The sequence below is a fragment of the Mesocricetus auratus genome, unplaced genomic scaffold (genome assembly GCF_017639785.1).
Source record: "Mesocricetus auratus isolate SY011 unplaced genomic scaffold, BCM_Maur_2.0 Super-Scaffold_100676, whole genome shotgun sequence".
NCBI classification, from domain to species: Eukaryota; Metazoa; Chordata; class Mammalia; order Rodentia; family Cricetidae; genus Mesocricetus; species Mesocricetus auratus.
The window spans coordinates 172,987,166-173,009,742 of NW_024429266.1; the positions used below are offsets into that span (position 1 = coordinate 172,987,166).

General features: G+C 40.7%; 1 protein-coding gene and 1 pseudogene across 5 annotated transcripts in view; one reads left to right on the top strand and one right to left on the bottom strand.

Annotated features, from left to right (window-relative positions):
- Positions 1-558: 558 nt before the first annotated feature.
- Positions 559-22,577, bottom strand: part of Rad18 (RAD18 E3 ubiquitin protein ligase) — an 81,502-nt gene continuing 59,483 nt past the window's right edge. For 3 of the 5 annotated variants that reach the window (XM_040738332.1, XM_040738328.1, XM_040738333.1), the window contains 3 exons: positions 9,739-9,801; positions 5,642-5,692; positions 559-1,473 (listed from right to left, as the gene is read on the bottom strand). In XM_040738332.1, coding sequence (XP_040594266.1) covers positions 1,374-1,473; positions 5,642-5,692; positions 9,739-9,801 — 214 coding nt within the window. In that variant the 3' untranslated portion in view covers positions 559-1,373. The remainder of the gene's footprint in view (positions 1,474-5,641; positions 5,693-9,738; positions 9,802-22,577) is intronic. The other 2 variants (XM_040738329.1, XM_040738330.1) reach the window with 2 other exon arrangements.
- Positions 10,466-10,886, top strand: LOC101833563 (annotated as a pseudogene).

Here is a 22,577-nt window from a genome sequence, read left to right on the forward strand (position 1 = left end):
TTTGGGACTGATGCGGCTCTAGAACCAGGCTGGCGGGAAGGCTTCTCTCAAAGAGAAAGCTTCTCTTTACATAGCCTAATCCTGGTAACCCAGCAATATAAATGTAATGTCAGTGTTAACCTCTGCTCATTTATCTCACAGCAAACCTACCAATAGATTCAGTGAGTGGTTCTGGCCTTAATTTCCCACACGCAGGGAACTCAGAAGGTACATCAATGGCAGTGCCAGTGTGAAAACATTCAACTCTTGCTATAATGAGGACCCCGCCCGCAAACACACATATACATTGTCAGAAGCCTCAAAGCACAGCAAAAAGTCAGTGTCCACAGAGATGTTCTATGCAAAGGGGAAGCCACAAATGGTTTCCCAAGCAACAGACTCATTGCTGTAACCCAGCCATATGTGCTGCTCTGTATGAAAGCTTGTGTGTCTGGGCTGGGCAGCGGCTGAGGGGTCGACAGGGGACAGGCTAGACCTGAAATGACAAACAAAGGCAGGGGAAAACTGGGAATAGAAGGCGTTTTGCACACAATAACAAATTTTATGACAAATGCAAAATAAATATTCATAGCCTTTATTCAAATACTATCAAGACACTATTTCAAGGAAATTACAAACTGTGTAATCATTGACAAAATTCATTTATTTCATTTTTTATTTGTTTAACACCTGGGATTCAAAGTGTTAGAGATCTGCCTGACCCCAGTGGAAAAATACTAACAGGAATAATTTTTAAATGACATTTCAGAAGCACATACATATGCTTCAGGGTTATTGTGACTGTTACAATACTTACTTTCCTGACTTTTCAAAAATTATAAAACCAACTTTGTGACTTTATACCATAAACCTACTCTATTTGTAAAACATAGGAATATCTAACAACCAAAAACATTTAACTTAGGTACTAACCAGTAACTGCTGGTGGCCTGGCATCAGGCACTTATACGAAGAGAGTAAACTATGACAAAAGCGTGTATATTCTTACCAGCTTGTTACTATCAAGAGGACATAAAGAAGTTGTTGCTGGGGTTGGTTCCCCAATGAAAAAAAGTGAAAAATGACTTTAAAATATCCTGAAATAGAGAAGTTAAGCCGAGGCAAACACCCCTGCTAAGGAATGAGTGTGTTGGGCAAAGCTGGTCAATGTGTTTTTAGGGGAGAAACATCTCAGAGGAAGGAAGCAACTGAACAAGAAGGGTCAAGGGTCATTTCATAACTTTTTTTTCTAGAAAGGCAAAGAAGAATGAAAATAAATTACTACATTTAATGTTAAACATCTCCCCTGGCTATTTCTAAATATGAAATCACACATGGCAATAAAAAAAAACCATATTCTGGTCACCGTATGGAAAAGCTGAGGAAAGCCCATACTAGTTCCTATTCCGCTTGTTTCTTGGTTCAACCTCAGCACTTTCAGTGGCTCTAGTGCGGTGATTCTGTTGAGGGTTTATTTCTCTATTCTGATCATTTCTGAAAACAAGAAAAAAAGAAATGACATATTAGAAAACAATAGTCATTGTTTCATGGGTTTTCCTGTGTACTAAGTATTCTCACATGCATGATTTCACCAAAACCTTCAACTGTCCCCTCTTCCAGTTAGCATTATCACTATAATTATCATTCCCATTTTATAAGTATGAGAACAATGAATTTTCAAAGACCAAAGAAAGACTCTTTCCCTTGAATCAAAATCCAGTAGCTTTTGAACAGCTACCTACAGTGGTAAACCTGCAATCCCAACACTCAGGAGGCAATGGAAGAAAGAACTGGTTTTGAGGATAGCCTGGTCTACATTCTGAGTTTCAGGCCATCCTGGAAGTAGGCACGACTGGTCTCAACAAACAGAGCTGGGGAGACCGCTCAGCCACTAAAATCTTGTCTTGTGATGGTTTGAATAAGAATGGTCTCCACAGTCTCATATATTTGAATGCCAAGTCTCAGGTAGTGGCACTACTTGAGAAGGATTGAGGGTGTTGACTTCTTTGAGTAGGTATGGCCTTGCTAGAGGACATGTGCCACTTGGGAGGGGGCTTAGAGGTTTCAAAAGCCTAAGGCAGGCCCAGTGTTGCTCTCTTTCTGTTTCTACCAGATCTGGATGGAGAACTCTCAGCTACTTCTCCAGCACCAAATCTACTTGAGTGCTGCCATGCTTCTAGCCATAGCAGATTAAACTTCTGAAACTGTAAGCAAGCCCCAATTAAATGAGTTCTTTTATAAGAATAGCCATGGTCATGGTGTCTCTTCACAGCAGTAGAAACCCTAACTAAGAGCCACATTAAAAATTCAAGCACAATGGCCTGTGCTTGTAACCCCAGTACTGGGAAGGCAGATAGATGGCTAGATCCCTTGGCTGAAGTTCACTGACAGCTGACCTAACTTACCTAGTGAGCTCCCGGCCACTGAGGAGTCCTGTCTCTCTCTGTCTATCTCCCTCCCTCTGTATCCCTCCCTCTCACACACACAAAACCCAAAGAAACCCAAAGAAAAAACAAGTCCCTCACACAAATTCCCTCACCTTGGGCAGAGCATCAGATAATGAAAGAGAGAGAAAGCTGCTGTGTAATCAATGAAATTTCTCAAGAATCTTTTTCTTTTTCTTTCTTTGTTTTGTCTATTTTGATGTTGGTAATCAAACCCGAGGTCTCAAACATTTTCACCATGAATTCTTGTTGTGGTGTTGTTTGTTTTGTTGAGATAGAGTCTTACTGTGCAGCTCTAACTGACCTGAAGCAACCAACTTAGGCCAGGCCAGCATGAATTCTCAAGCACAAGGTAGCAGCATGAGACGAACACATGAGTCTACATGCACTTGCAAGCCTCATTCCAGGCCACGGCAGCCAGAACAACCACTAGAATCCAACAAGGCCAACTCTGGAATCTCCTGACTCAACTCCCCAAATTAATGACTGTAGGGGTGAACCCCACAAAGCAATCCGCCCATGAGGGCGGAGACATGTAAGCTGACACAGGTAGATATAAAAGGAAGTGAAAGAAAAAGGAACCTCCCTTTTCTCCTGGAAGCCAGCCACGCTTCTAACTCCTGGTCTGTGTGACCCTCTCTCTCTCTCTCTCTCTCTGGTAAATAAATATATTGTTTTCCATATATAGCATCGAATATCATTATAAATGACCACACAGTAAACTCTTCTCTAGGTGCAAACACTGTTTAGCTCAGCCTCTGGTATCCTACACAATATGTTCAGTCTTGAGCTAAAATGAAGATACAAAAGAAACAAGAAAAGAGACCCTCACTACCACACACAAAGCAGCTGATGCAGAGGCAGCCCTCATACTGAACCCACCAGACCATGGAACTTCAAAATAATCATGACCGATACATCAAGGGCTCTAATAAAAAGGGTAGGAAACATCCAGAGAATTTCAGCAGACATGGAGATGACATGAACAAATCAGATGGAAATCCTGGGGCAGTTCTAAGGCAACAGAGAGGAAATATTTCTTCAAAGGACTATCAAGTGTAAGGTATAGAGAACTGATAAACGACTCAGATGTGCCAACAAAAAAAATCCTAACCGAGGGCTGGAGAGACGGCTGCTTGGTGTGGTTAAGAGTGCTTGCTCCAGAGCAAGGTAGCTCTTAACCATCTTTAACTCCAGGTCCAGGGGATTCAATGCCCTTTTCATTTGCTCCTACACAGGCACAACACACACACACACACACACACACACACACACACACACACACACAGTCTCTCTCTACACAGGCACAACACACACACACACACAGTCTCTCTCTACACAGGCACAACACACACACACAGTCTCTCTCTCTCTCTCTCTCATACATACACAAGTACATATAAATAAAATCTTTTTTAGAAATCCAAATAGAAACACAGAAAAAAGTGTGTGTGTATGTGTGTGCATGCATGCATGACTAGACTCCCTGTAGAAGAAATAACCGTGGGAAATGAATTACATAGCTGTGAGTTTCCTAAGCATAATTAAAGACATCAAGGACTAAAGGTGGTCAACCCACCCCCATTAACAAACAACAAACAGAAAGCACCTAGTTATATATTCAAAGTATTGAAAAACCTCTGGAGTCAAGCAAAGAAAAAGGAACATTCCATAGAGGAAAAAGATTTACAGCAGGCTTCTCAGAAGGAATCAGACAGGCCTCACGGTGATTCAGAAGTAACTTGAAAGAGCTAGAGGAAAAACTGTCAGCCCAGAATCCACCCCCAGTAAAACATCCTTTAAACATGAAAGCTAAGGAAAGACATCTCAGACAAAAGCTAAGAGAACTGATAGCTAATACATTTAAGAAATACATAAGAAATATGAAAGGAAGCTTTTTACATCAAACAAGCACGATCACCAGCTATAAATCTGGACCCATTTAACATGCACAGAAGTAAATATATGACAGCAGGACCACGAACAGGAAAAATGAATAGGTTCTCATACATCAAGGAACATATGTAAAGGCTCACTGTGATAAATATGCATGTCACAAAACCCAGGACAAGCACTATTTAAAAACAAACGTAAAAAGCTAGGTATTGGTGGAACATGCCTTTAATCCCAGCACTCAGGAGGCAAGGCAGGCGAATCTCTCTGATTTGAAGCCAGCCTGGTCTACAGAGCAAGTTCCAGGATAGGCTCCAGAGCAATACAGAGAAACCCTGTCTCAAACAAACAAACAAACAACAACAACAAAGGTAAAACAATAAGCCAATATTTGACATAAACTGAAATCACATGTCATTGCCTATTGATCAAAGCTGGGGTCAGATAGGAGGAAAGGGAAGGAAAAGACATTAGGGTCTTTTTGCTTTTCACAACATGGGCAGAGCCAGAAGACAGGCATCTGAACTTCTCAAGACCCAGTTCCCACAGGGTGACACAGAGAGGCCAGATAACTCAATAGGGGCAAAGCAGCTCATGTCGGAAAACTCTTTTTAATGGTCAGTACTTTGTCTGTTTCTGGACAGGGAGTCTTACAATGTTACTTACTATACAAACACCCAAATACATAGATAAAGCATGTTTACCAAGAGCAGTCACTGCCTGGGTTTTCAGAACAAACAGAAAAGCAAAACTCTTAGACACATGTCTCCCATCAATACCGATCCTGTTTCTACACTAGAGTGACTTCTAGCAAACTGAAGTATATACCACTTCATCAGCCATTGTGACCAACTAACAGGAATTGGCATTAATTCATTCTATTTGTTACATAGAGTGTTTAATTAAAAGTACTAGCAGGAGAATGAGGTGAATTTGCAATAGTAAACCCAAGTATGAGGCCAGGACTCCAGACCCAGCAAGCAGAACAATTCTATAAACCTTCAGTGGCTACCTTAGAAAGCCACATAGAATCTTGGCAGTGACTCAAGGCACTTGTAAATACCTTCCAGAGGCAATCAGTCACCTCAGGTAAAGTCAAGGACAGACAATTGGATGGTTCTTACTGTAGGACTAGCAGGGTATGTACATACCACAACTCACAGCCTTCCCCAGGTAAACAAAAGGCAGCTTCTAGCTGGAGGGCTCTCCACAGGTGTTTGAGGGCTTCATAACCCACCAGTGGTGTTTCTTTGAATTCTTAAAAATTGATAATGATCATCACTTGTGTGTTAGTCACGTTTCTGAGAGGAAGGAAAAATTAATACCTGGCTTCCATACAAGCAGCATAGTCAGGGGTGCTCCCCACAATAGTGCTCCTGGAAAGAAAGTAGTACTCATAACTGTTGGTTTCCCAGAAATGGCATCAGCATCAAGTGAGGTACTTGACTATACTTCCTAAGAGACTGTCTGGTCAGTTAGTAAACATCTATCTTGATATTTCTTACTCAGCTCAGATAACTGAATTCACCCCTGGCTTTTGAAGAGACTGCCAATATAACCCATCTCATCTGCACATGCCACCAGCAGGGTGGGACAACGGAGCAACAATATGAGAACAGAGAAACCAAAGACATCTGTAGGTAACAACCTCGTTCTGTGTGAGAAAGGGCAAGGTCTGTTGAACAGTTCACAAGAAGGCTATGCTGAAGGTCAAATTATGTTCCAAGTCATCTGATAGAGGACAGCAGACAGGAAAACTTAAGGCACTTGCAGCCATTGGGAGAATCTCACAATGACATTTTTCCAGTGTGAAGAGTCTTCCACAGATTGCTCTGAACCTCAGAGTTCACCAGTGTCTGTCTACAACTTCCAAAGCCTAGAAATTCCTCTGTTCAGATGTCAATGTTATAGTACTCCTTCCCTCTACAAAAGCTAGTTAGAATGTCACCTGTTTAAATGATATCCCACATTCATTCAGCCTTTTTACTCAGAAGGATCAGATGCAAGAGGGATAAGGACACTTTTATAAAACTTAGAGACTCTTTATGCTCCACACTTTTCCAGGGTGTGTCAAGGTAGGGCTTCTCAACCAATAATGTGCCCAACCAAATGGTTTAGATTCTTCTGATTTAGAAGGGCTAGCAAATTTTCTATAATGGTCTTGGACTTTACCAACTCTGCTACAACTACCTGACTCTGCTGTAACATGAAACAAAGAAGCAATGTGAACTAACAGGCAAAGGAATGTATGGCTATTTCTAATAAAACTTTATAACAAAATCAGACAGTGGACAGATTTGGTTTATGGCCCAGCATTTGCCAACCTAGGGCTACAGCAACCCAATAAAACTTAGCCAAACTCTCACCCAGAGTAAGGTATACCAAAACAGTCAATCCAGGGATGCTGTTTGGAGAGGGAGGGGAGGGATGGGAAGGGAGGGATGAGAGGGGAGGGAGGGATGGGTGGGAGGGGAGGGAGGGAGGGAATTGTGTACAAGGATGATTCACAGGAGCCTGGGGTATCCAACTCAGGTTATCAGGCTTAGCTTCAAGCATTTTTATCCACTGAGTCATCCTGCTGGTCCTAGAATTCTGAGTTTTTGAAACAGCATAACCCCAACACCATTTTTAAAATCATTAACCAGAAAATATCCAACAAAGAAAAGATATCCTTCTGAAGACAGTAGTATTCAATGATTAATTCTGTCAACACCTTAATCCTGGACTTCCAGCCTCTAGAGCTATGGGAAAATGCATTTCTATTATTTAAGCCACCTAGTACATGATGCAACAGTCCACTCTCTACCAGGATAGTCCCATTTTGCAGTAGGCAGTAGGTTATCATAGATTCAAAGACCAGAAGAGCTCAGCAGAACCTACATGTCAAATGGAAATGACATACAAAAGAGTACAGTCAGTTTGGCCCAAGGATCATCTCAGCTTTACACCAGGCCATAGTAGCTACACTACCAAGAAACATTTTATCCCTTCCTCTGTCACCTTACACATTTATCAAAAGTAATACCACACAACAAATGAACCCTAATATAAACCATTACATTTATTAAAAAAGAAGTCTTACATTACCAGATATAAAGCATTATCAAACACCAATTACAAAGTGTTAAAACGACATCTAAATCATCAATAAATACAAGAGTGATTCCAGAAACAAATCTATGCACACATATGAAATAGATATGGGTCATCTCTTCAATACCTAATGCTACTGGAAAAGCCTTCTGCAAAAGAAAACAAACAAACAACCACGGAACCAGTCATCGCCAAACCTTGTCACATATAAAAATGTACCTTACAAACCTTTAATGTAAAACCTAATACTTTTAAGCTATAAAAGAAAAATCTTGGTTATTTTGGATTAGGAGAAGTTTCCTGGTAGGACAAAAGTAATTAAAATAGGCATAATACATTTCATCAAAATTAAAAGCTGTACTTTGAGAAATAGCACCAAGAAAAACAAAAAGACAAATAAATACAGAAAAGATGAGAATGAGACCCCAGAAGGTCGGCGTTTTAGTAGGTCTGAACACTTCCTGACATAGCACTTTAAAAGAGCCCAGATGGGCTAGTGCCTGGAGAACATGAAAGACGCACATGCCAGAGGATTCCCACATTCTTTGCTTTAGGAAATTATTCTCTGAGGAAGGAGAGGCCATTGGTGAGTGGTGCACCATCGGCATGCAACCCCCTGTAACCTGTGTGGCCCTCTATCCACAAAGGGCTGTGAGGAAAATGAGTCAGTGTCTGTGGCAATGGTTTTCTTTTTTTGGGGGTGTGTGAAATTTTACTCCTTGTTGCCTGATGGTAGCTTTCCATTCCATCTTTTGCTTCATGTACTCTGGGACTTTTGTTACATTTATATATGTTCTCAATCATTTTGTCTTCTTGATAGATGGACCTTTCCAAGCCTTATAAATGTCTTTGACTCTGTTACATGTTTTACCTTCAAGTCTATCTTGTCAACACTATCATTATGTTATGTGGTGATACTTTATTTATGATCTAACAAATAAAGCTTGCCTGAGAGCAGAGTGTAAAGCTAGCAGATTAGTATGGCAGTGATGGCACAGACCTTTAATCCCAGCAGTCACACCAGTTAGTCATAGAGGCCAGGCAGTGGTGGCACACATCTCTAATCCCAGCACTCAGGAGACAAAGGCAGAGGGATCTCTGTTGGTTCAAGGCCAGCCTGGCCTACAAGAAATTGATCCAGTCTAAAAGAGAAACAGAACTCAGACAAAGGTAATCTCAGCACTTGGCGTGACATGGGTTTAATCCCAGCACTAAGGAGGTGGAGACAGCAAGAGGTATGGCTAGGCGGAGAGAGGAATACAAGGCAGGAAGAGACAGAAGCTCATGGCAGTCTGAGGCTGCACAGTCTGAAGCAGGCAGTCTGAGAAGCACACTACAGTGTTAGCATTGTTCTTTTGCTTTCAGAGTATTGGTGTCTTGAAATCAAAACTTTGTCCTTTGTATACAAAGCACAGGACACAGTACATCTTTTTTTTCCAATCCATTCTGCAGGGTCTATATTCTGATATAACCCAATCCTACAATCATTCATTAAGCAGAATTTGTGTGCCACTTTTTTGTTGTCGTTTCTCTATTCCACCATCTCTGTCTTCTTTGGTGTTATCCAGATATCTTCTACTGTAGCATTTTAATCCACTCAGAATTTGTCTACTTATCTTAAAACGTCATCATCACCATCATTATTTTTTATTTTGAACACAACGTCTCATGTATCACAGGCTGGCATCAAACTTGATACAAAGCTGAGGATGACCTTGAACTTCTGATCTTCCTGCTTAGTATAAAGCACTATTGATGGGGTAGGGGAAGTGAATTCTGAAAATGACCTCTGGATTTAGCTGTATGGAGGCTGGAAATGGAAGATTAAGAAACAGAAACTGCAAGATGACATCACTACTAAGGAAGCGAGAAGGAGGCTCATCTGTGGCTGCAGAGGCTGCCACTGCACACCGAGAACAAATTGAGAAAGACCCAGCTAAGAAGGGAGAGGCTGCCTGTGTGAGAGAAAGAAGGATAAAGGGAGGTGACCCCAGACAAGGGGGTAGGAAGGAGGCAGAAGGAGAAATTCACCTCAGACACGAGGAGAGTATTTCTTTATTTACTCTGAGCCTGTGCTTAGCAAGTTACCATACTGTCCAAAAATTATTGTGGCCACAGAAACAAGATCTACAAGTAACTAGTTACTGTACCAGGACTCCAGTTCCACAGTGAAACTACACAGACAAGAAACACAGCACAATCTTTGCTTTCCACCTGGTTGAGTCTCTTCTAACCATCAGAAAGCACACATGTCTTGTATAGAATCAGCTGCACAGTATTCTCATCGCTCAGACTCAAGCTCACGCACTTGCTGACTGTGAGAACTCACCTGTGAGACGCTTCCCAGGCTTCCTCTTCTTCCAGAAGGTCTCTTATGATGTCTGAACTGGAACTAAAAGGACATGTGTCAGCAATGCCACACTGTGAGGTCTGTTCTGACCTAAACATGAGGCTGGGGAGCTACAGTCAGTGGGGGAGGACCAAGTGACCCAGACAGATACATAAGGGTAGGCATATTCACCATCCACACTGTGAAGATGGTTTTGTAGCAAGTATCTATGTAGAACCTTATCAAAGTTGGTCATTAAATATTTATAATTTATTATATGCCAACCATTCCAAGAAGCCATAAAATCTTTAGTGAGTTAGTAATGATAAAAACAATGAGGAAAGCTTAAATAAATCCCTCAACATAAAACCGGAGTCTAGACAGAACAATGGCATGAGGCTTTTTAATCTATTATGTCAATCAAAGATCAAATTACAATTTAGTCAGTTCCCAGCACTATCAAAAAGGAAAAGAGAAAGAGATTGCATTTTAAAAACTAAATTCTAGTGATGAGATCCACAAGAGGTAACTGCCTAAGTGGCTTTTAGTCTCTTGGTAACCAATATAAGTAGCACAATGCCTGTGAGCAGTACTAATAATGGAACTGTCTTATAAAAATGTGATCTAGTTTAAAATGCCACACTCTCTAGTGGTGCATGGAAAACGAGGTCACAGGGAACATGAACTATTCCTTTAAAAGAAAAAATTGAAAGTTTTAGCATCTTGTTCTCATATAATCAATAAAAACTACTTTAGAAAGGCCATGTGTCACTTCCTGTCGAGGGTGCCATAGGAGAGCAGCAGCCATGGCCCTGCACTATCCCATGGCTGTGGGCCTCAACAAGGGCCACAAGATGACGAAGAACCTCAGCAAGCGGGAGGCACAGCTGGTGCCGCAGGCGCCTCACCAAGCACACCAAGTTCAGTGAGACATGATCCGGAAGGTGTGCGGCTTTGCGCCATGGAGCTGCTCAAGGTGTCCAAGGACAAGTGCGCACTCATCAGGAAGAGTGTGGGCACTCAAATCCACTCCAAGAGGAGGCAGAAGGAGCTGAGCAACATGCTGATGGCCATGCGGAAGGCAGCGGCCAAGAAGGACTGAACCCTCCCACCCTCAATGAACGTTGCTGCCAGGCAGAGAGAGGGAGGGGGAGGGGGAGGGGAGGGGAGAGGAAGGGGGAGGGAGAGAGGGAGAGGGAGAGAGAGAGAGAGAGAGAGAGAGAGAGAGAGAGAGAGAGAGAGAGAGAGAGAGAGAGAGAGAGAGAGAGAGAGAGAGAGAGAGAGAGAGAAAGGCCATGTGTCGGCCAGTATCAAACACAGTTCTCTAGACAATCTACATGAAATGTCGAAGGAATCATGTGGGACACTCAAAATCAAATGTCACCTAGCAGAAAGAGGAAAGCTAAGGTGAGAAACCAGGTTGAAAATATTAAATGTGAATAGTGTCGCTAATGGTATACTAATAAGTAACAAAAGCTTTAAATTATGAAGATTTGAAGTGTCAATGAAGCACTTTCAACCATTTCTGACAAATCATGCTGAAGCATGATTTGCCTATGATGCCAAGACAAGAGACCATAGACAAGAGAACACAGCTTTTCACTCAATGTATTTCCCCAAGTCTTCTAGACTCTCAAGGAGCCTCATGCAAGGTCTAGGTGGAGAGGTCTAGGACCAGCCACACTGCATATGTAATCCCCATACTTTTAATACATTCTCTGAGCATCTGAGAACAAGGAGCTCACAGGTAATAATAATTTGTTATCTTTGGTTTGAAAAATATCTCATAATGATAAGGAACAGATACACACATATGATTTTTTAAAACAGAACACTATCTTGTCCACAGTCAACTCTGACTTACCTATATATGCACTGCAATTATTCCTTTAGGTCCCTGTACTGGGGACCCCTGACCCAACCTGCCACAGTACCCAAGTATGCACTACTATTTCCCACTGAGAAATGGCCCCTCTCAAAAGCTAGATGTCTCATGGAACAATGAACACTTCTTCATTAGCCAATTTCATTCAACACTGGTTTATAACAAACCTTTCCTATTCAAACAACTACTGAAATGGAGTTTTTAATAGAAGAGAAAGCATGGCAGAAAGCCCTGCAGGTCAGTAGGCTGAGTTCACTAACTTTACTCTCTGGGAGGCAGAGAGTACACAGCACCCCACTGGGGAGGGCTCATGTCCACTGCCACTGCCATTCCCACAGAAGCAGTTTTAAACCTTTTTGGTCACAAAATCTCAACTCTGGCACCTGCTTATTATGCAGTAACTGTTCTAATTGCAGAAGAAGCCTGAAGCTATTTACTCTTTCATGTCCCCTGACAATGTGTCTGGCAGTACTTCTGGGAGTTGGAGAGATACTTAACTGTGTTTCTGGCCAGTGTCATGTGGTCAGAAGAAAGAGTAAAGTCTGCTTTTTGTCCAATACCCTCACCTACCACCAAAACCCTTTAAACAACATATATATATGTTTAGGGCCAGGCATAATAGCACACAACTTTAATCCCAGCACTGTCAAGGCAGACACAAAGGAATCTCTGAGATCTCTAAGTCGGAGGCTAGCCTGGTCTACAAAGCAAGTTCCAGTTTCAGTCCTGTCCAGAAACTGTAGTCTGTGTTTGGTTTTCCTAGGTGCTTTCAAACCAACCAGCACAGCCATCAGTTTGTTGGAGGGAATATGTGTGGTACACATGGCATACACTGGAGAGTAACACCTTGGTGGAAACAAACTGCAGATTCACAGAGCACACCAAGTTGCTTTCTCCTAGCTTCCATGCTGATGCCCATCCATGCTCGCAGCTCCCGGAGTTCTCAATTGTCACTTCTTTCCACTGCATCATATACATCTTAGACCCTCATGAGAATGATCACAAAACGACTGACACAAAGTCTAAAAAGCGTCACGTTCACTAGCTATGAAGTCTCAGAGTCTACGGCACATCAACTACACTTCAATTTCTGTCACTACTGAATACTAAGAGTTGACAGAACACATGGCAATACCAGACAAAACTGTTCAAACCTGTCAAAAGTAATGTATCCACCGTGTCCTTCTCCAAAGTGAGATATCAGAAATTAAGCATACAATCTCATAATTAGGACTTTATAAAGGGACTACCACACATAAATTAATGTTACTAAATTATCACCCGAAGAGTTCTTTCCTGTTGACAGAAGCAATTAATATTTTTGAAATTTTGTTCATTTTAATATGCTTTAAAGATTAAAAAATTCTAAATACCATTAAGACATCTAAAAAATATCTTAGGATTAATTTAATTGCTCAGTCTGATATACCCGGGTCAGAACATGTGCAATCCTAAGCAAACATAACTTTTACATCTAGAGCAAGGAACTTCTATATAAACCTCGGCATCTCTACTAGCTAGGTTTGTAACATTTGGAAGATTGTAATTTAAGAGGTTGGATAAGCAGGAGGTCTGGCACATGAAAAATACAACATAACTATGGAAGAGTATTGAGATTGTGTTCTCCAATGTGGCCATCTGTCCAGCTATTGTGGACATTATTACATAAATTACATGTGAGAAAGTCTCACTGACAATTATATGAATCTTAAATTCTGAATTCCCAACCTGGGTTCTTTCTTGCTCTCTGAACATTACTTCTAAAGAAAAAGCTATTTGCATATTCCCTTTCTAGCACACAATTTCGTCTAATATTAAAGATTTTACTACCAACACTGACGAGATGTCAAATATCCTGCAAAGCTATGATGTAAAGTTGGGTTGGGGGAGGAGGCATGCACAGACTTCACTGTCAGCATTACTAAGAAAGTCTCCTGTTCCTGTCACCAAATGTTCAACCTTAGGCAAGTTCTGGAACCTTTCTAAACCTCAGAGCCCCTATCTCTAGTAAGGACACATATTTCCCAGGGATATTTTTAAGATGAATCAATACAGCACACTAAATGTTTAGTACAGAGGTTGGCACATGGTAAGTGCTCAATCAATGTTACCTCCACTTTCATAAAACAGGTTTGAGCCTAGATTTTCCAAATAACTATCACAGCACTGCTTCAATTTGCCCCGGGAAACCTGATCACCATATGTGCCGCTTTAATCTTTGATTCCCACTGTTTCTATGACACCAGGTGCAAAATCATCAGAGCCTGTTATTTATCTGGTTTTGGCAGGTACGCAGGGTACAGCACAGTAGGAAAAAAACCCAAATGTTTGCTATAAAAATCCTGTGGATTAAAGATTACTAACAAGTGGAATTTTCTATTATCTAATAGCTGCCTGTTTCCAAGTGTCTCCCTTGTGGCAATAATTTGAATGTGGTTGAGGATATGCAACATTAAAAAGAAAACAACCTCTATTAGCACAAACCACCAGAGAGTTCATTAAAAGGGTATACAACCTGCCACACAATGATCATTGGTAAACGCTGTCCACTAGCATGCATCCTTCCTCACAGCATGATTTCCAGTAATCTGTTCTGTAGGATGAGCCAATAGCTTATATGCTAAATACTCTAGTAGTGAGCTAACAGTGACATAAAATAGTCAACATTCATAGACTTTTTACAAAAATCACTCGATGATGACAAAGGTTACCTACCATTTTTCTGAGTAACACCAAACACTATGATAATTACCTTACACATACCAACTTTAATTCAGACCTTACCATTTGCAAGATAGACAGAAATATTAAAGCAGGGAAAAAACAAATTAAAAAAATCAGGAATTCGGAGATGATCTTCTTTCTGTCACCCACACTGCTTCAGCCAGTGGAAGCAGAAACTCGAATACTCTAATACCTCCCCTACATTCCTATCAGCAAGGTTTTAGCAAACAATCAATTGCAAGATTCATAGATAAGGCATGGTTATGAAGAGCTTGGTTAAGCTCCAGGAGATCTAGAAAACTAAAATGACAAGGTCTTAGATGACAAGTAATAAAAAGAATGTATTTATCCAATCTTACAAAACAGCAGCAATGAAGTTCACATTTACTTTACAAAATAGTCCCAATACATAACCAAGTAACCTAGGAAGGCTAGCAAAGCAAAATCAAATTTCATTTAATCAAAAAGTAAGAGAAACACCACCACCTTCTACATGCCACATCTTTGTACATGCACAGAGCCAGTGACTGAGCTAACTGCTACAATGGAACAAAGACAACTGACTTCATGGAAGCAAAGGAAATTCACAGACTCGATGTGACTGCATCTTGTACAAAGATTTCCTTCAAAAGACAGTCTAGCTCAGTTACCACCCAGTGTAAGCACTTTTGAAAGTTCAAATGGTACTAGAGAATTATTCCACATTCCTATTTTTTATTTTCTAGAAAGGTTCAAACAACCAAATTCACTAGGTGAATAAATGAACCATTTATTGCAACCTCAAAACTGATACAGCAAAACATCAAACAATAAAGTATGTGACAGTATTAAATTCATAAAATGTCACATTAGTAACAGCTAAAGGCTGAATGTAATGCCAAACTTTCAAAGTATAAAAAGCATTTTAAAAAATTCAATGCCAATATTAATTTACAAAATACACAAATTATAAAACCTCATCAATACATCTGTCTTACCTCAGTGCCAACACCACCAGCTTTTATTAGTCAACATATAACACCTAAGATACAATGACGTCAAAATTTTATTTAAGAGTGAAATGACAGAGAGAGATAGAGAGATAGAGAGAGGGGGGGAACCCTTGTTCCCATCTAACTGGGCATTCTCTCTTTTCTCTCTTTCTCTCCTCTCCCTCTCTCCCTCCCTCCTTCCCACCCTCCCCCCCCCCACACAGACTCTTGAATCCTTGTTCCCATCTATCCTGGCCCCAATATCTCCAACATGTAACAACTCTTATTAGCTTTCCTTATTTTTAAATTTACTTATTCCTCAACAGTACATTTATTTTTTAGTTTGTTCTGTTCAAAACCAAATAAAAGCACTCACTATCTTCCTCCATTTGAAATAAAAGCAGGAGGCTACATTTGTTGTTCCAAATGTTAGTCTTTTAGATAATTAATGTATTCTAGCAATCTCTTAACACTTAAGAGATATTCCATTAACAACCACATGGTAATTCAGTAGGTGGATGCATACTTAATCAACTAAACTCCAAGGACGAAAACCTGAGAGCACCCCAGTGTTCTTGAGCAATTCCCAGTGTTCTGTTCTTTTAGATGTAATTATATGTAAGTGTGGTGTGTATAAGGGGTGGTTTGCCTATCAGTGCAAGTGCCCACAGAGGTCAGAGGCCTGACTTGCCTGCCTCTGCAGTGCTGAGATTAAAGGTGCATGTCAACAGGACTAGCCAGTGTTCTATTCTTAATAATGCAATGGAGCCAGGCAGACTTGAGCAGACCTGTAATCCTAACTCGTGGGAAGTAGAAAAAGGTAGACCAGGAGCTCAAGAACATCTTTAGTATATGATTTAAAGCCAACCTAGACTACAGGAGACCCTGATTTTTGGATTTGGGGTGGAGACAGGTGAAGCAATGATATAATGGGTAGTGGCTAAGCCTGGGTAGGCCCTGTTGTATGCGGATAAGGTGTATTGGTAGGACACTCATCCATATAACTAGTAAAGCTAAAACAGCTGTATTTTCAGTTGATCTCCTCGGAGTCCCTTCCCCATTGGTTGTTCTGTACAGCATTCTAACAGTAATGTCCCTATAGCTGTACAGTAACAGTGTGCAAAAGTGTAACTGTCTCTACAGTTGAGCCCTCAAACATTAAGATACTTGCTAACCTTCAGTCAGTCCTTCTCTTTTGGCTTCTGTCCACCCTTCTGTTTTCCAGATCGCTTCCTTCCCAGTTTCCAAATACTCAGAAAGCATGTCTACGCTTAAATGTTTTCAAAAATATTATATCTCTAAAAATAAGAAAAATATTATCATCTCTTCTTTTATGTCTAAATCACTCCTACCAAATTTTACTACAATTTCTAGAGTAAGAACTATTTCTGGATCCAGCTACCCTAACTGAAATAGTAATTTAATAAAGTTGCCTCCTGCAACCGTGAAATCTGTCCCCCTCTTCTGATCCCTAATGTGTGACCCTGCCCCTTTCCATGTGCAAGCGATGTGATCTCTCAGCCACATGGCACATGCAGGGTTTCTAAATAGGGAAGAGTTGACATCCTCACTGTTTGAAGAAAACCAAATGTTTAATACATGGACTGGTTGTTCTTTAAAACACTACATCTTTCACTCTGTGCTTCCTCTGAAGTTCTATTACACAAAGTAATGGACTGGGGAAACTCATGAACTTGCCAGTTTTAACATTTCAGCTGTTCGTTCAATCTGACTTCAACACTGTCAAAACTTTATTAATCTAGCCTTGGTGCTTTCTGAGAACTTGGAGAACTGAAAAACTAAGAGTTTTACTATTTCAATGGGGTTTGTGAGATTAAGTAACTTCCTGCCTCTTTGAATGGACCCTTACCTGTCAAAAAATGGGGAAACTTCAAATGCTGCTGCCAAGACTCCTCCCCAAGGCAGTAAGAGTCTAACAGACATTCTCCCTTCACTACTCAACAACATGTCAGGGTAGCTCCTAAGCACTGTGCTTTCCCTAGCCCACAGACTGGTGGGACATCGGGCACTAACACTCAGCACCCAACGAGGTTTGGATAGCTGAAGACTATAGCAGGCACCTCCAGGCTCCAGCATCATTTTATCATTTTATCCTGGCATGCTACCAAAATACTACCATTTTCTAAGTCTGCTGAAAGAATGCGTTTGAAATATTTAATTAAGGTGAGAAGTGACTCTTACAAAAGTACTTTGTAAGGAAATCAGAAGACATTGTTGCTAAGAACTGGGGTTCTTTTGGCTTTCCGGAAGAATTCAAGTCTGAAACAGAATTAAGTATTTGTGCTTGTTTAGCTTGAAACTTAAACAAAAGCAGTATCTCTGAGATATCAACTACCTAATGTAAGGGTAATCATTTTAAACTGTCCAGATATCAAACCTCTCTAGTTAAATGGGCACAGGATCAAAAGCATGAGGTGTCACCTTCCCCTCCCCCTCTTTTTCTTTTTTGATCGATCAGGGGAATGAACATCTCATGCAAATAACAACATAAAATGACAAAACCAGTTGTAGGTGACAGCCCCCCCGCCAACTAAAGATCACAGAACAAGCAACATTCCAAAGATAACTAGATGACACGTTCCTCTGATAATTGGGGTAACGAGGTTCAGTACAAAGATGGTACTGAGATCAGTATATGTTCTATACAGCTAGGCTAGGTGCAATAAATTCATACTATTTTCTTTCTGAGACTACAAATACAAAAGTACAAGTGGAAGATGCCAATATCAACTATCCAGCTGTATCACCATGGGCAGAATGACTCAGTCTATGATCCAAGGAAGGCAAGAATTTTAAGCCTCACTGACATGACTGACTTTCCCTGGGGCTCTGTTCCTTTAAGAAATTACTAAGACAGTAAATGTGCGAAAGAACCATCCCTCCCAAACTATATTTACTAATCTGATATGTTTTAATATTTTATGGGCAATATGACCCATACCCAGTAATAAGTTATAAATGACTCTTTAAAATATGCTTAGTTCAACAAGAAAAGCATATAATGACACTTTTAAGGCTTCTAAAATTGGCTTCTGTGGAATCAACTAAAAAAAAAATACTCTGCAAACAAAACCCATCATTTGTAACGCTTGAATTCTACAGATAAAAGAGCAGTATGTTTTTGCTTACTTGGTAAAATCAATAGAAGAGAGCAAAGTCAGCAGTTTATTATGTACCCATGTTCCAGAATGTATCTTAAGTGAGAGGGGAAAAAAACAGAGACAACCGTTCAAACTAATTGTCCTGCCTGCTGATGAGGCACCCAGACAACCTATTCTAGGAAGAGATAAGTGTGTTATCTAGCCATCATTAGGCTAAGGTTAAGAACTGAAAACCAGCCTATTGCCGGGAAGCAGAACTCACCTGGTTGCTCTCCACCTAACTTTTAACATTCAGTTCTTACAAACCCAGGAAGCAGTAGTGGTCTAAAATATAGCCAGATGAAAATGCTCACACTGAAATAGGGAAATGCCAGGGCAGGAGTGAATGAGTGGCTTAGGTATCCCTACAGAGAAGCAGCATGAGCACCTAGCCCTTCATCCTTCATCAATGAAAGCAGTTACTGTATTTATGATTTCTCAACATACTTTCTACTTCATATGCACTTGCATTCTACCCTAACTCACCCTTTCCTGGGGTTCTCAGGGTTAATGCATATCTGCTCCTCTGATTTAAAAGAAAACTAGTATGACAGTGACTGTAACAACAAAATCCCAAGCAGCCAGTTAAAAACACAAAATTCCAACAGTACAAGGTAAATGACACATCATTTTTACGACATCCAATTTTATACAACAGTACAAGGACAAAGAGATTACGACTTTAATTTTTTTAAAAGCAAACTAGAGTTAACTGTTAACTGGCCATCCCCTTAGGGGCCTACAAATATTGACTCAAACAGTTATTGCATATCTAACAGAAAGAACTAGGAGTTCCTTCAGTCTCTACAACTTTTCTCAAAGTGTTCTGAAAAGCACACTCTTAGCTACTCTTTTCTGTTCTTCATTTTTCTCAATGAATAATTAAATTCTGCAACAGCTGAAAATTGATCTCATTTTGATGAATCAAGCTAAGCTTATGAAGACATTATCTTAGAACAAGAATTTCCCAAGTAAGTATCTGATAAAGAGCAATGCTGCCCAGCTGGTGGGCAGGAATCTGACTGGTACCTTGCACTGCTCGCTGCATCATCACACACACCACTAATTGTGGCTTCAGTCCCTCCCTGATTCCCACACTGCTCACGGGAAATTCCAGTTGCCTCCATTCTTGCCTCCAAAGCACTGCTTTGCTTGGTAAAACATTCTCATCCTTCGGTATTCCAGTCAGATCCCTACAGATAGATCAGCTACCCTTCTCCCAACATCCTGTATTTCTCCTATGAAAACACCCATCACATTTTATTATAGTTATTCAATTATCTTTTTCTTAGTCTGGGAGAATGTCTGTTCTTGTAAACCTTGACCCACACCTTGTATGTACAAATGGTGGGTTAGGCCCATAACTGAGTCTCTGAATGAATTAACTCTTCTGCCAGATCTTATCTTACTCTAAAAGTCAAACTCTAGCTATGTGAACAGGACATTAGTGATAGTAATAATAACCTAGACTCTCACTTAGCTGACTACAACAAGAGTTCAAAAAAGTTGACTGGGGGAGTGATGGTACACATCTGTAATCCCAGCACTCAAGAAACTGAAGCGGAAGGATGACCATGAATTCAAGGCTAGCCTGGACTATACATTAAGACCTTGTTTCAAAGAAAAAGAAGGTTGAAAAAAAAAAAGCAGGGGACTAGAAGATGGCTCAGTGACTGAAGCATTTGTTGTTCAAGCATGCAGACCTGAATTGAGATCCCAAGCACCCAAGTAAAAGTCAGGTATGGCAGCATAACCTGTAATCCCAGAACTGGGAAAGGAGAGACAGGCTAGAGCTCGCTGGACCAGCATGCTTAGCCAAATCAATAAGTTCCAAGTTCAGTGGGAGATCCTGTCTTAAAATGTAAGGTTAAGAGTCATAAAGGATGACACTGGATATCAATCTCTGGCCTCCAAAGAACAAACATATGAGTGCACTTGGACCAATGTGCTCATTTGCACACAACCACACACATACATACCACACATTAAAAAAAAATTCAAAACAGATCAACTTTATGCAATCATTACCATGTCAACTAAAACTTTGGAAAATGATCAGGTGTGCCATGACAGTATGAAACAAGAATGAATGACAATGTTTATAAGAATTTTATATATACAACTAACAATAAAATATGTAATTTTTTAAGTCTCCTGATCAGCAAAACGAATGGGCTCACAACAACTTCACAGAGGAATATTATGACATGGCAATTCAAAGATTTGAACAGCATTAAATTCTGCTACCTGGGAGAAATGAGAAAGCAAGTAAGTCTATAATTTATAAATTATAACAATCAACAAAACTATAACAAGTTCATTAATGTCTTCGTTTAGAGTTATCATTTCTGTGATGAACACAACAAAAAGCACTCACACTTCCATGAAACAGTTCGTCGTCAAGAGCAGTGAGCAGCAACCCAAGCAAGCAAGGAACATGGAGGCTGACGCACAGGCCATGGAGGCTTGCACCCCAGCACATGCTCAGCCTACTTTCTTATGGAACCCTAATTTAAAAAATGCCCTACAGGCTTGCCTACAGCCTAATCTATGGAGGCCCTTCTCTAAGATGACTTTAGCTTGTGTCAAGTTGACATAAAACTATCCAAGACAATTAAATCTGCCAATTTGATATACAAACACATCACTGTAAAGCCATGAACTTTTTGTTTATCCCTAAGACCACACATTAATATATCACAATATTTTATAAACTTAAAAAACCCTACAGTCTTACAAATTCTAACACTTTAAAAGTTCAGCCTCTTGGATAGCCCAGAGACCTAGGATAGAAACAAACACAACTGGTGAAAAAAAAAGGCCAATGTAATAATGCCTAATGATATTCTATCATACTCATAGATTGGTGCCTAGCCCAATGTCATCAGAGAGGCTTCATGCAGCAATTAATGGAAACAGATGCAGATACCCACAGCCAAACATTAAGCAGGGCTTGGAGAATCCTGAGGAAGAGGAGGAGGAAGGATTACAGGAACCAGGAGCGTCAATAACATGACAGGAATCAACTAACCCTGGGCTCAAAAGGGGTTCACAGAGACTGAACCAACAACCATGGAGCCTGCATGGGACTGACCTAGGCCCTCTGCATATGTTACAGTTGTGTAGATTGGTCTTCTTGTGGGAGCCGGTGCTATCTTTGACTCTTTTGTCTGCTTTTGAGACCCTCCCTATTCCTCCTACTCAGTTGCCTACTGGCTTGCTCCCCATGGGGAGCACTCTATCTCTGATTTTGTGAGGGTAGGAATTCAAGCAAGAAAGGAACCTGGAGGCAGGAGCTGATGCAGAGACCATGGAGGAGAGCTGCTTACTGGCTTGCTGAACCAGCCTGCTTTTTTATAGAACTAAGAACCACCAGCCCAGGGACAGCACCACCAACCACAGCCTTGGCCCTCCCTATCAATTATTAATTAAGAAAATGCCCTACAGGCTTGCCTACAACCCAATCTTATGGAGGCATTTTCTTAACAGGGTTCCGCCTTTCAAATGACTTTACCTTGTGTCAAGCTGGCATAAAACTATCTAACACAGATTATTCAAAGAAAACAATAGTAATTTTTTTAACTCTAAAAGTTACCAGTGTGAACTGCCTGAGAGGAGAAACCTCTTTTATTTCCTGGACATATCCTTGAGCAAAGAGCACTGGAGAACATGAAACCTTCTGTACTTCACAGTTCCTGAGAGTACCTGTCAAAGCACTGTTACAAGTACACATGCTAATAAAGAAGATGGTAACTGAAAAGGGTGAAACACACTGCGAAGCCTGCATGTTTTCCATTAGGTTGAAACATAAAGGCCAGGCCACCTCTCTTATGGAATAAAACACTGTAAGCCCCTCCCCCGAGGACCTCCAACTTCTAGGTTCCACCCACAGAACACTGTGGACCCTGCCCCCACCCTACAGAATTTTTTATTTTCTCCAAGGAGCAGAGGTAGCCACCCTCCTGGTTTTTTCCCCTCCCAGTAAGTCTCTTGTGCGAGGTTTGTTGTGCAGTGTGACTATGTGGTATTCCTTGGCTCCTGACTGCCAGGATACCTTCCCATCCAAGCTGCAATGCTTACAATCACTGAGTGACAATT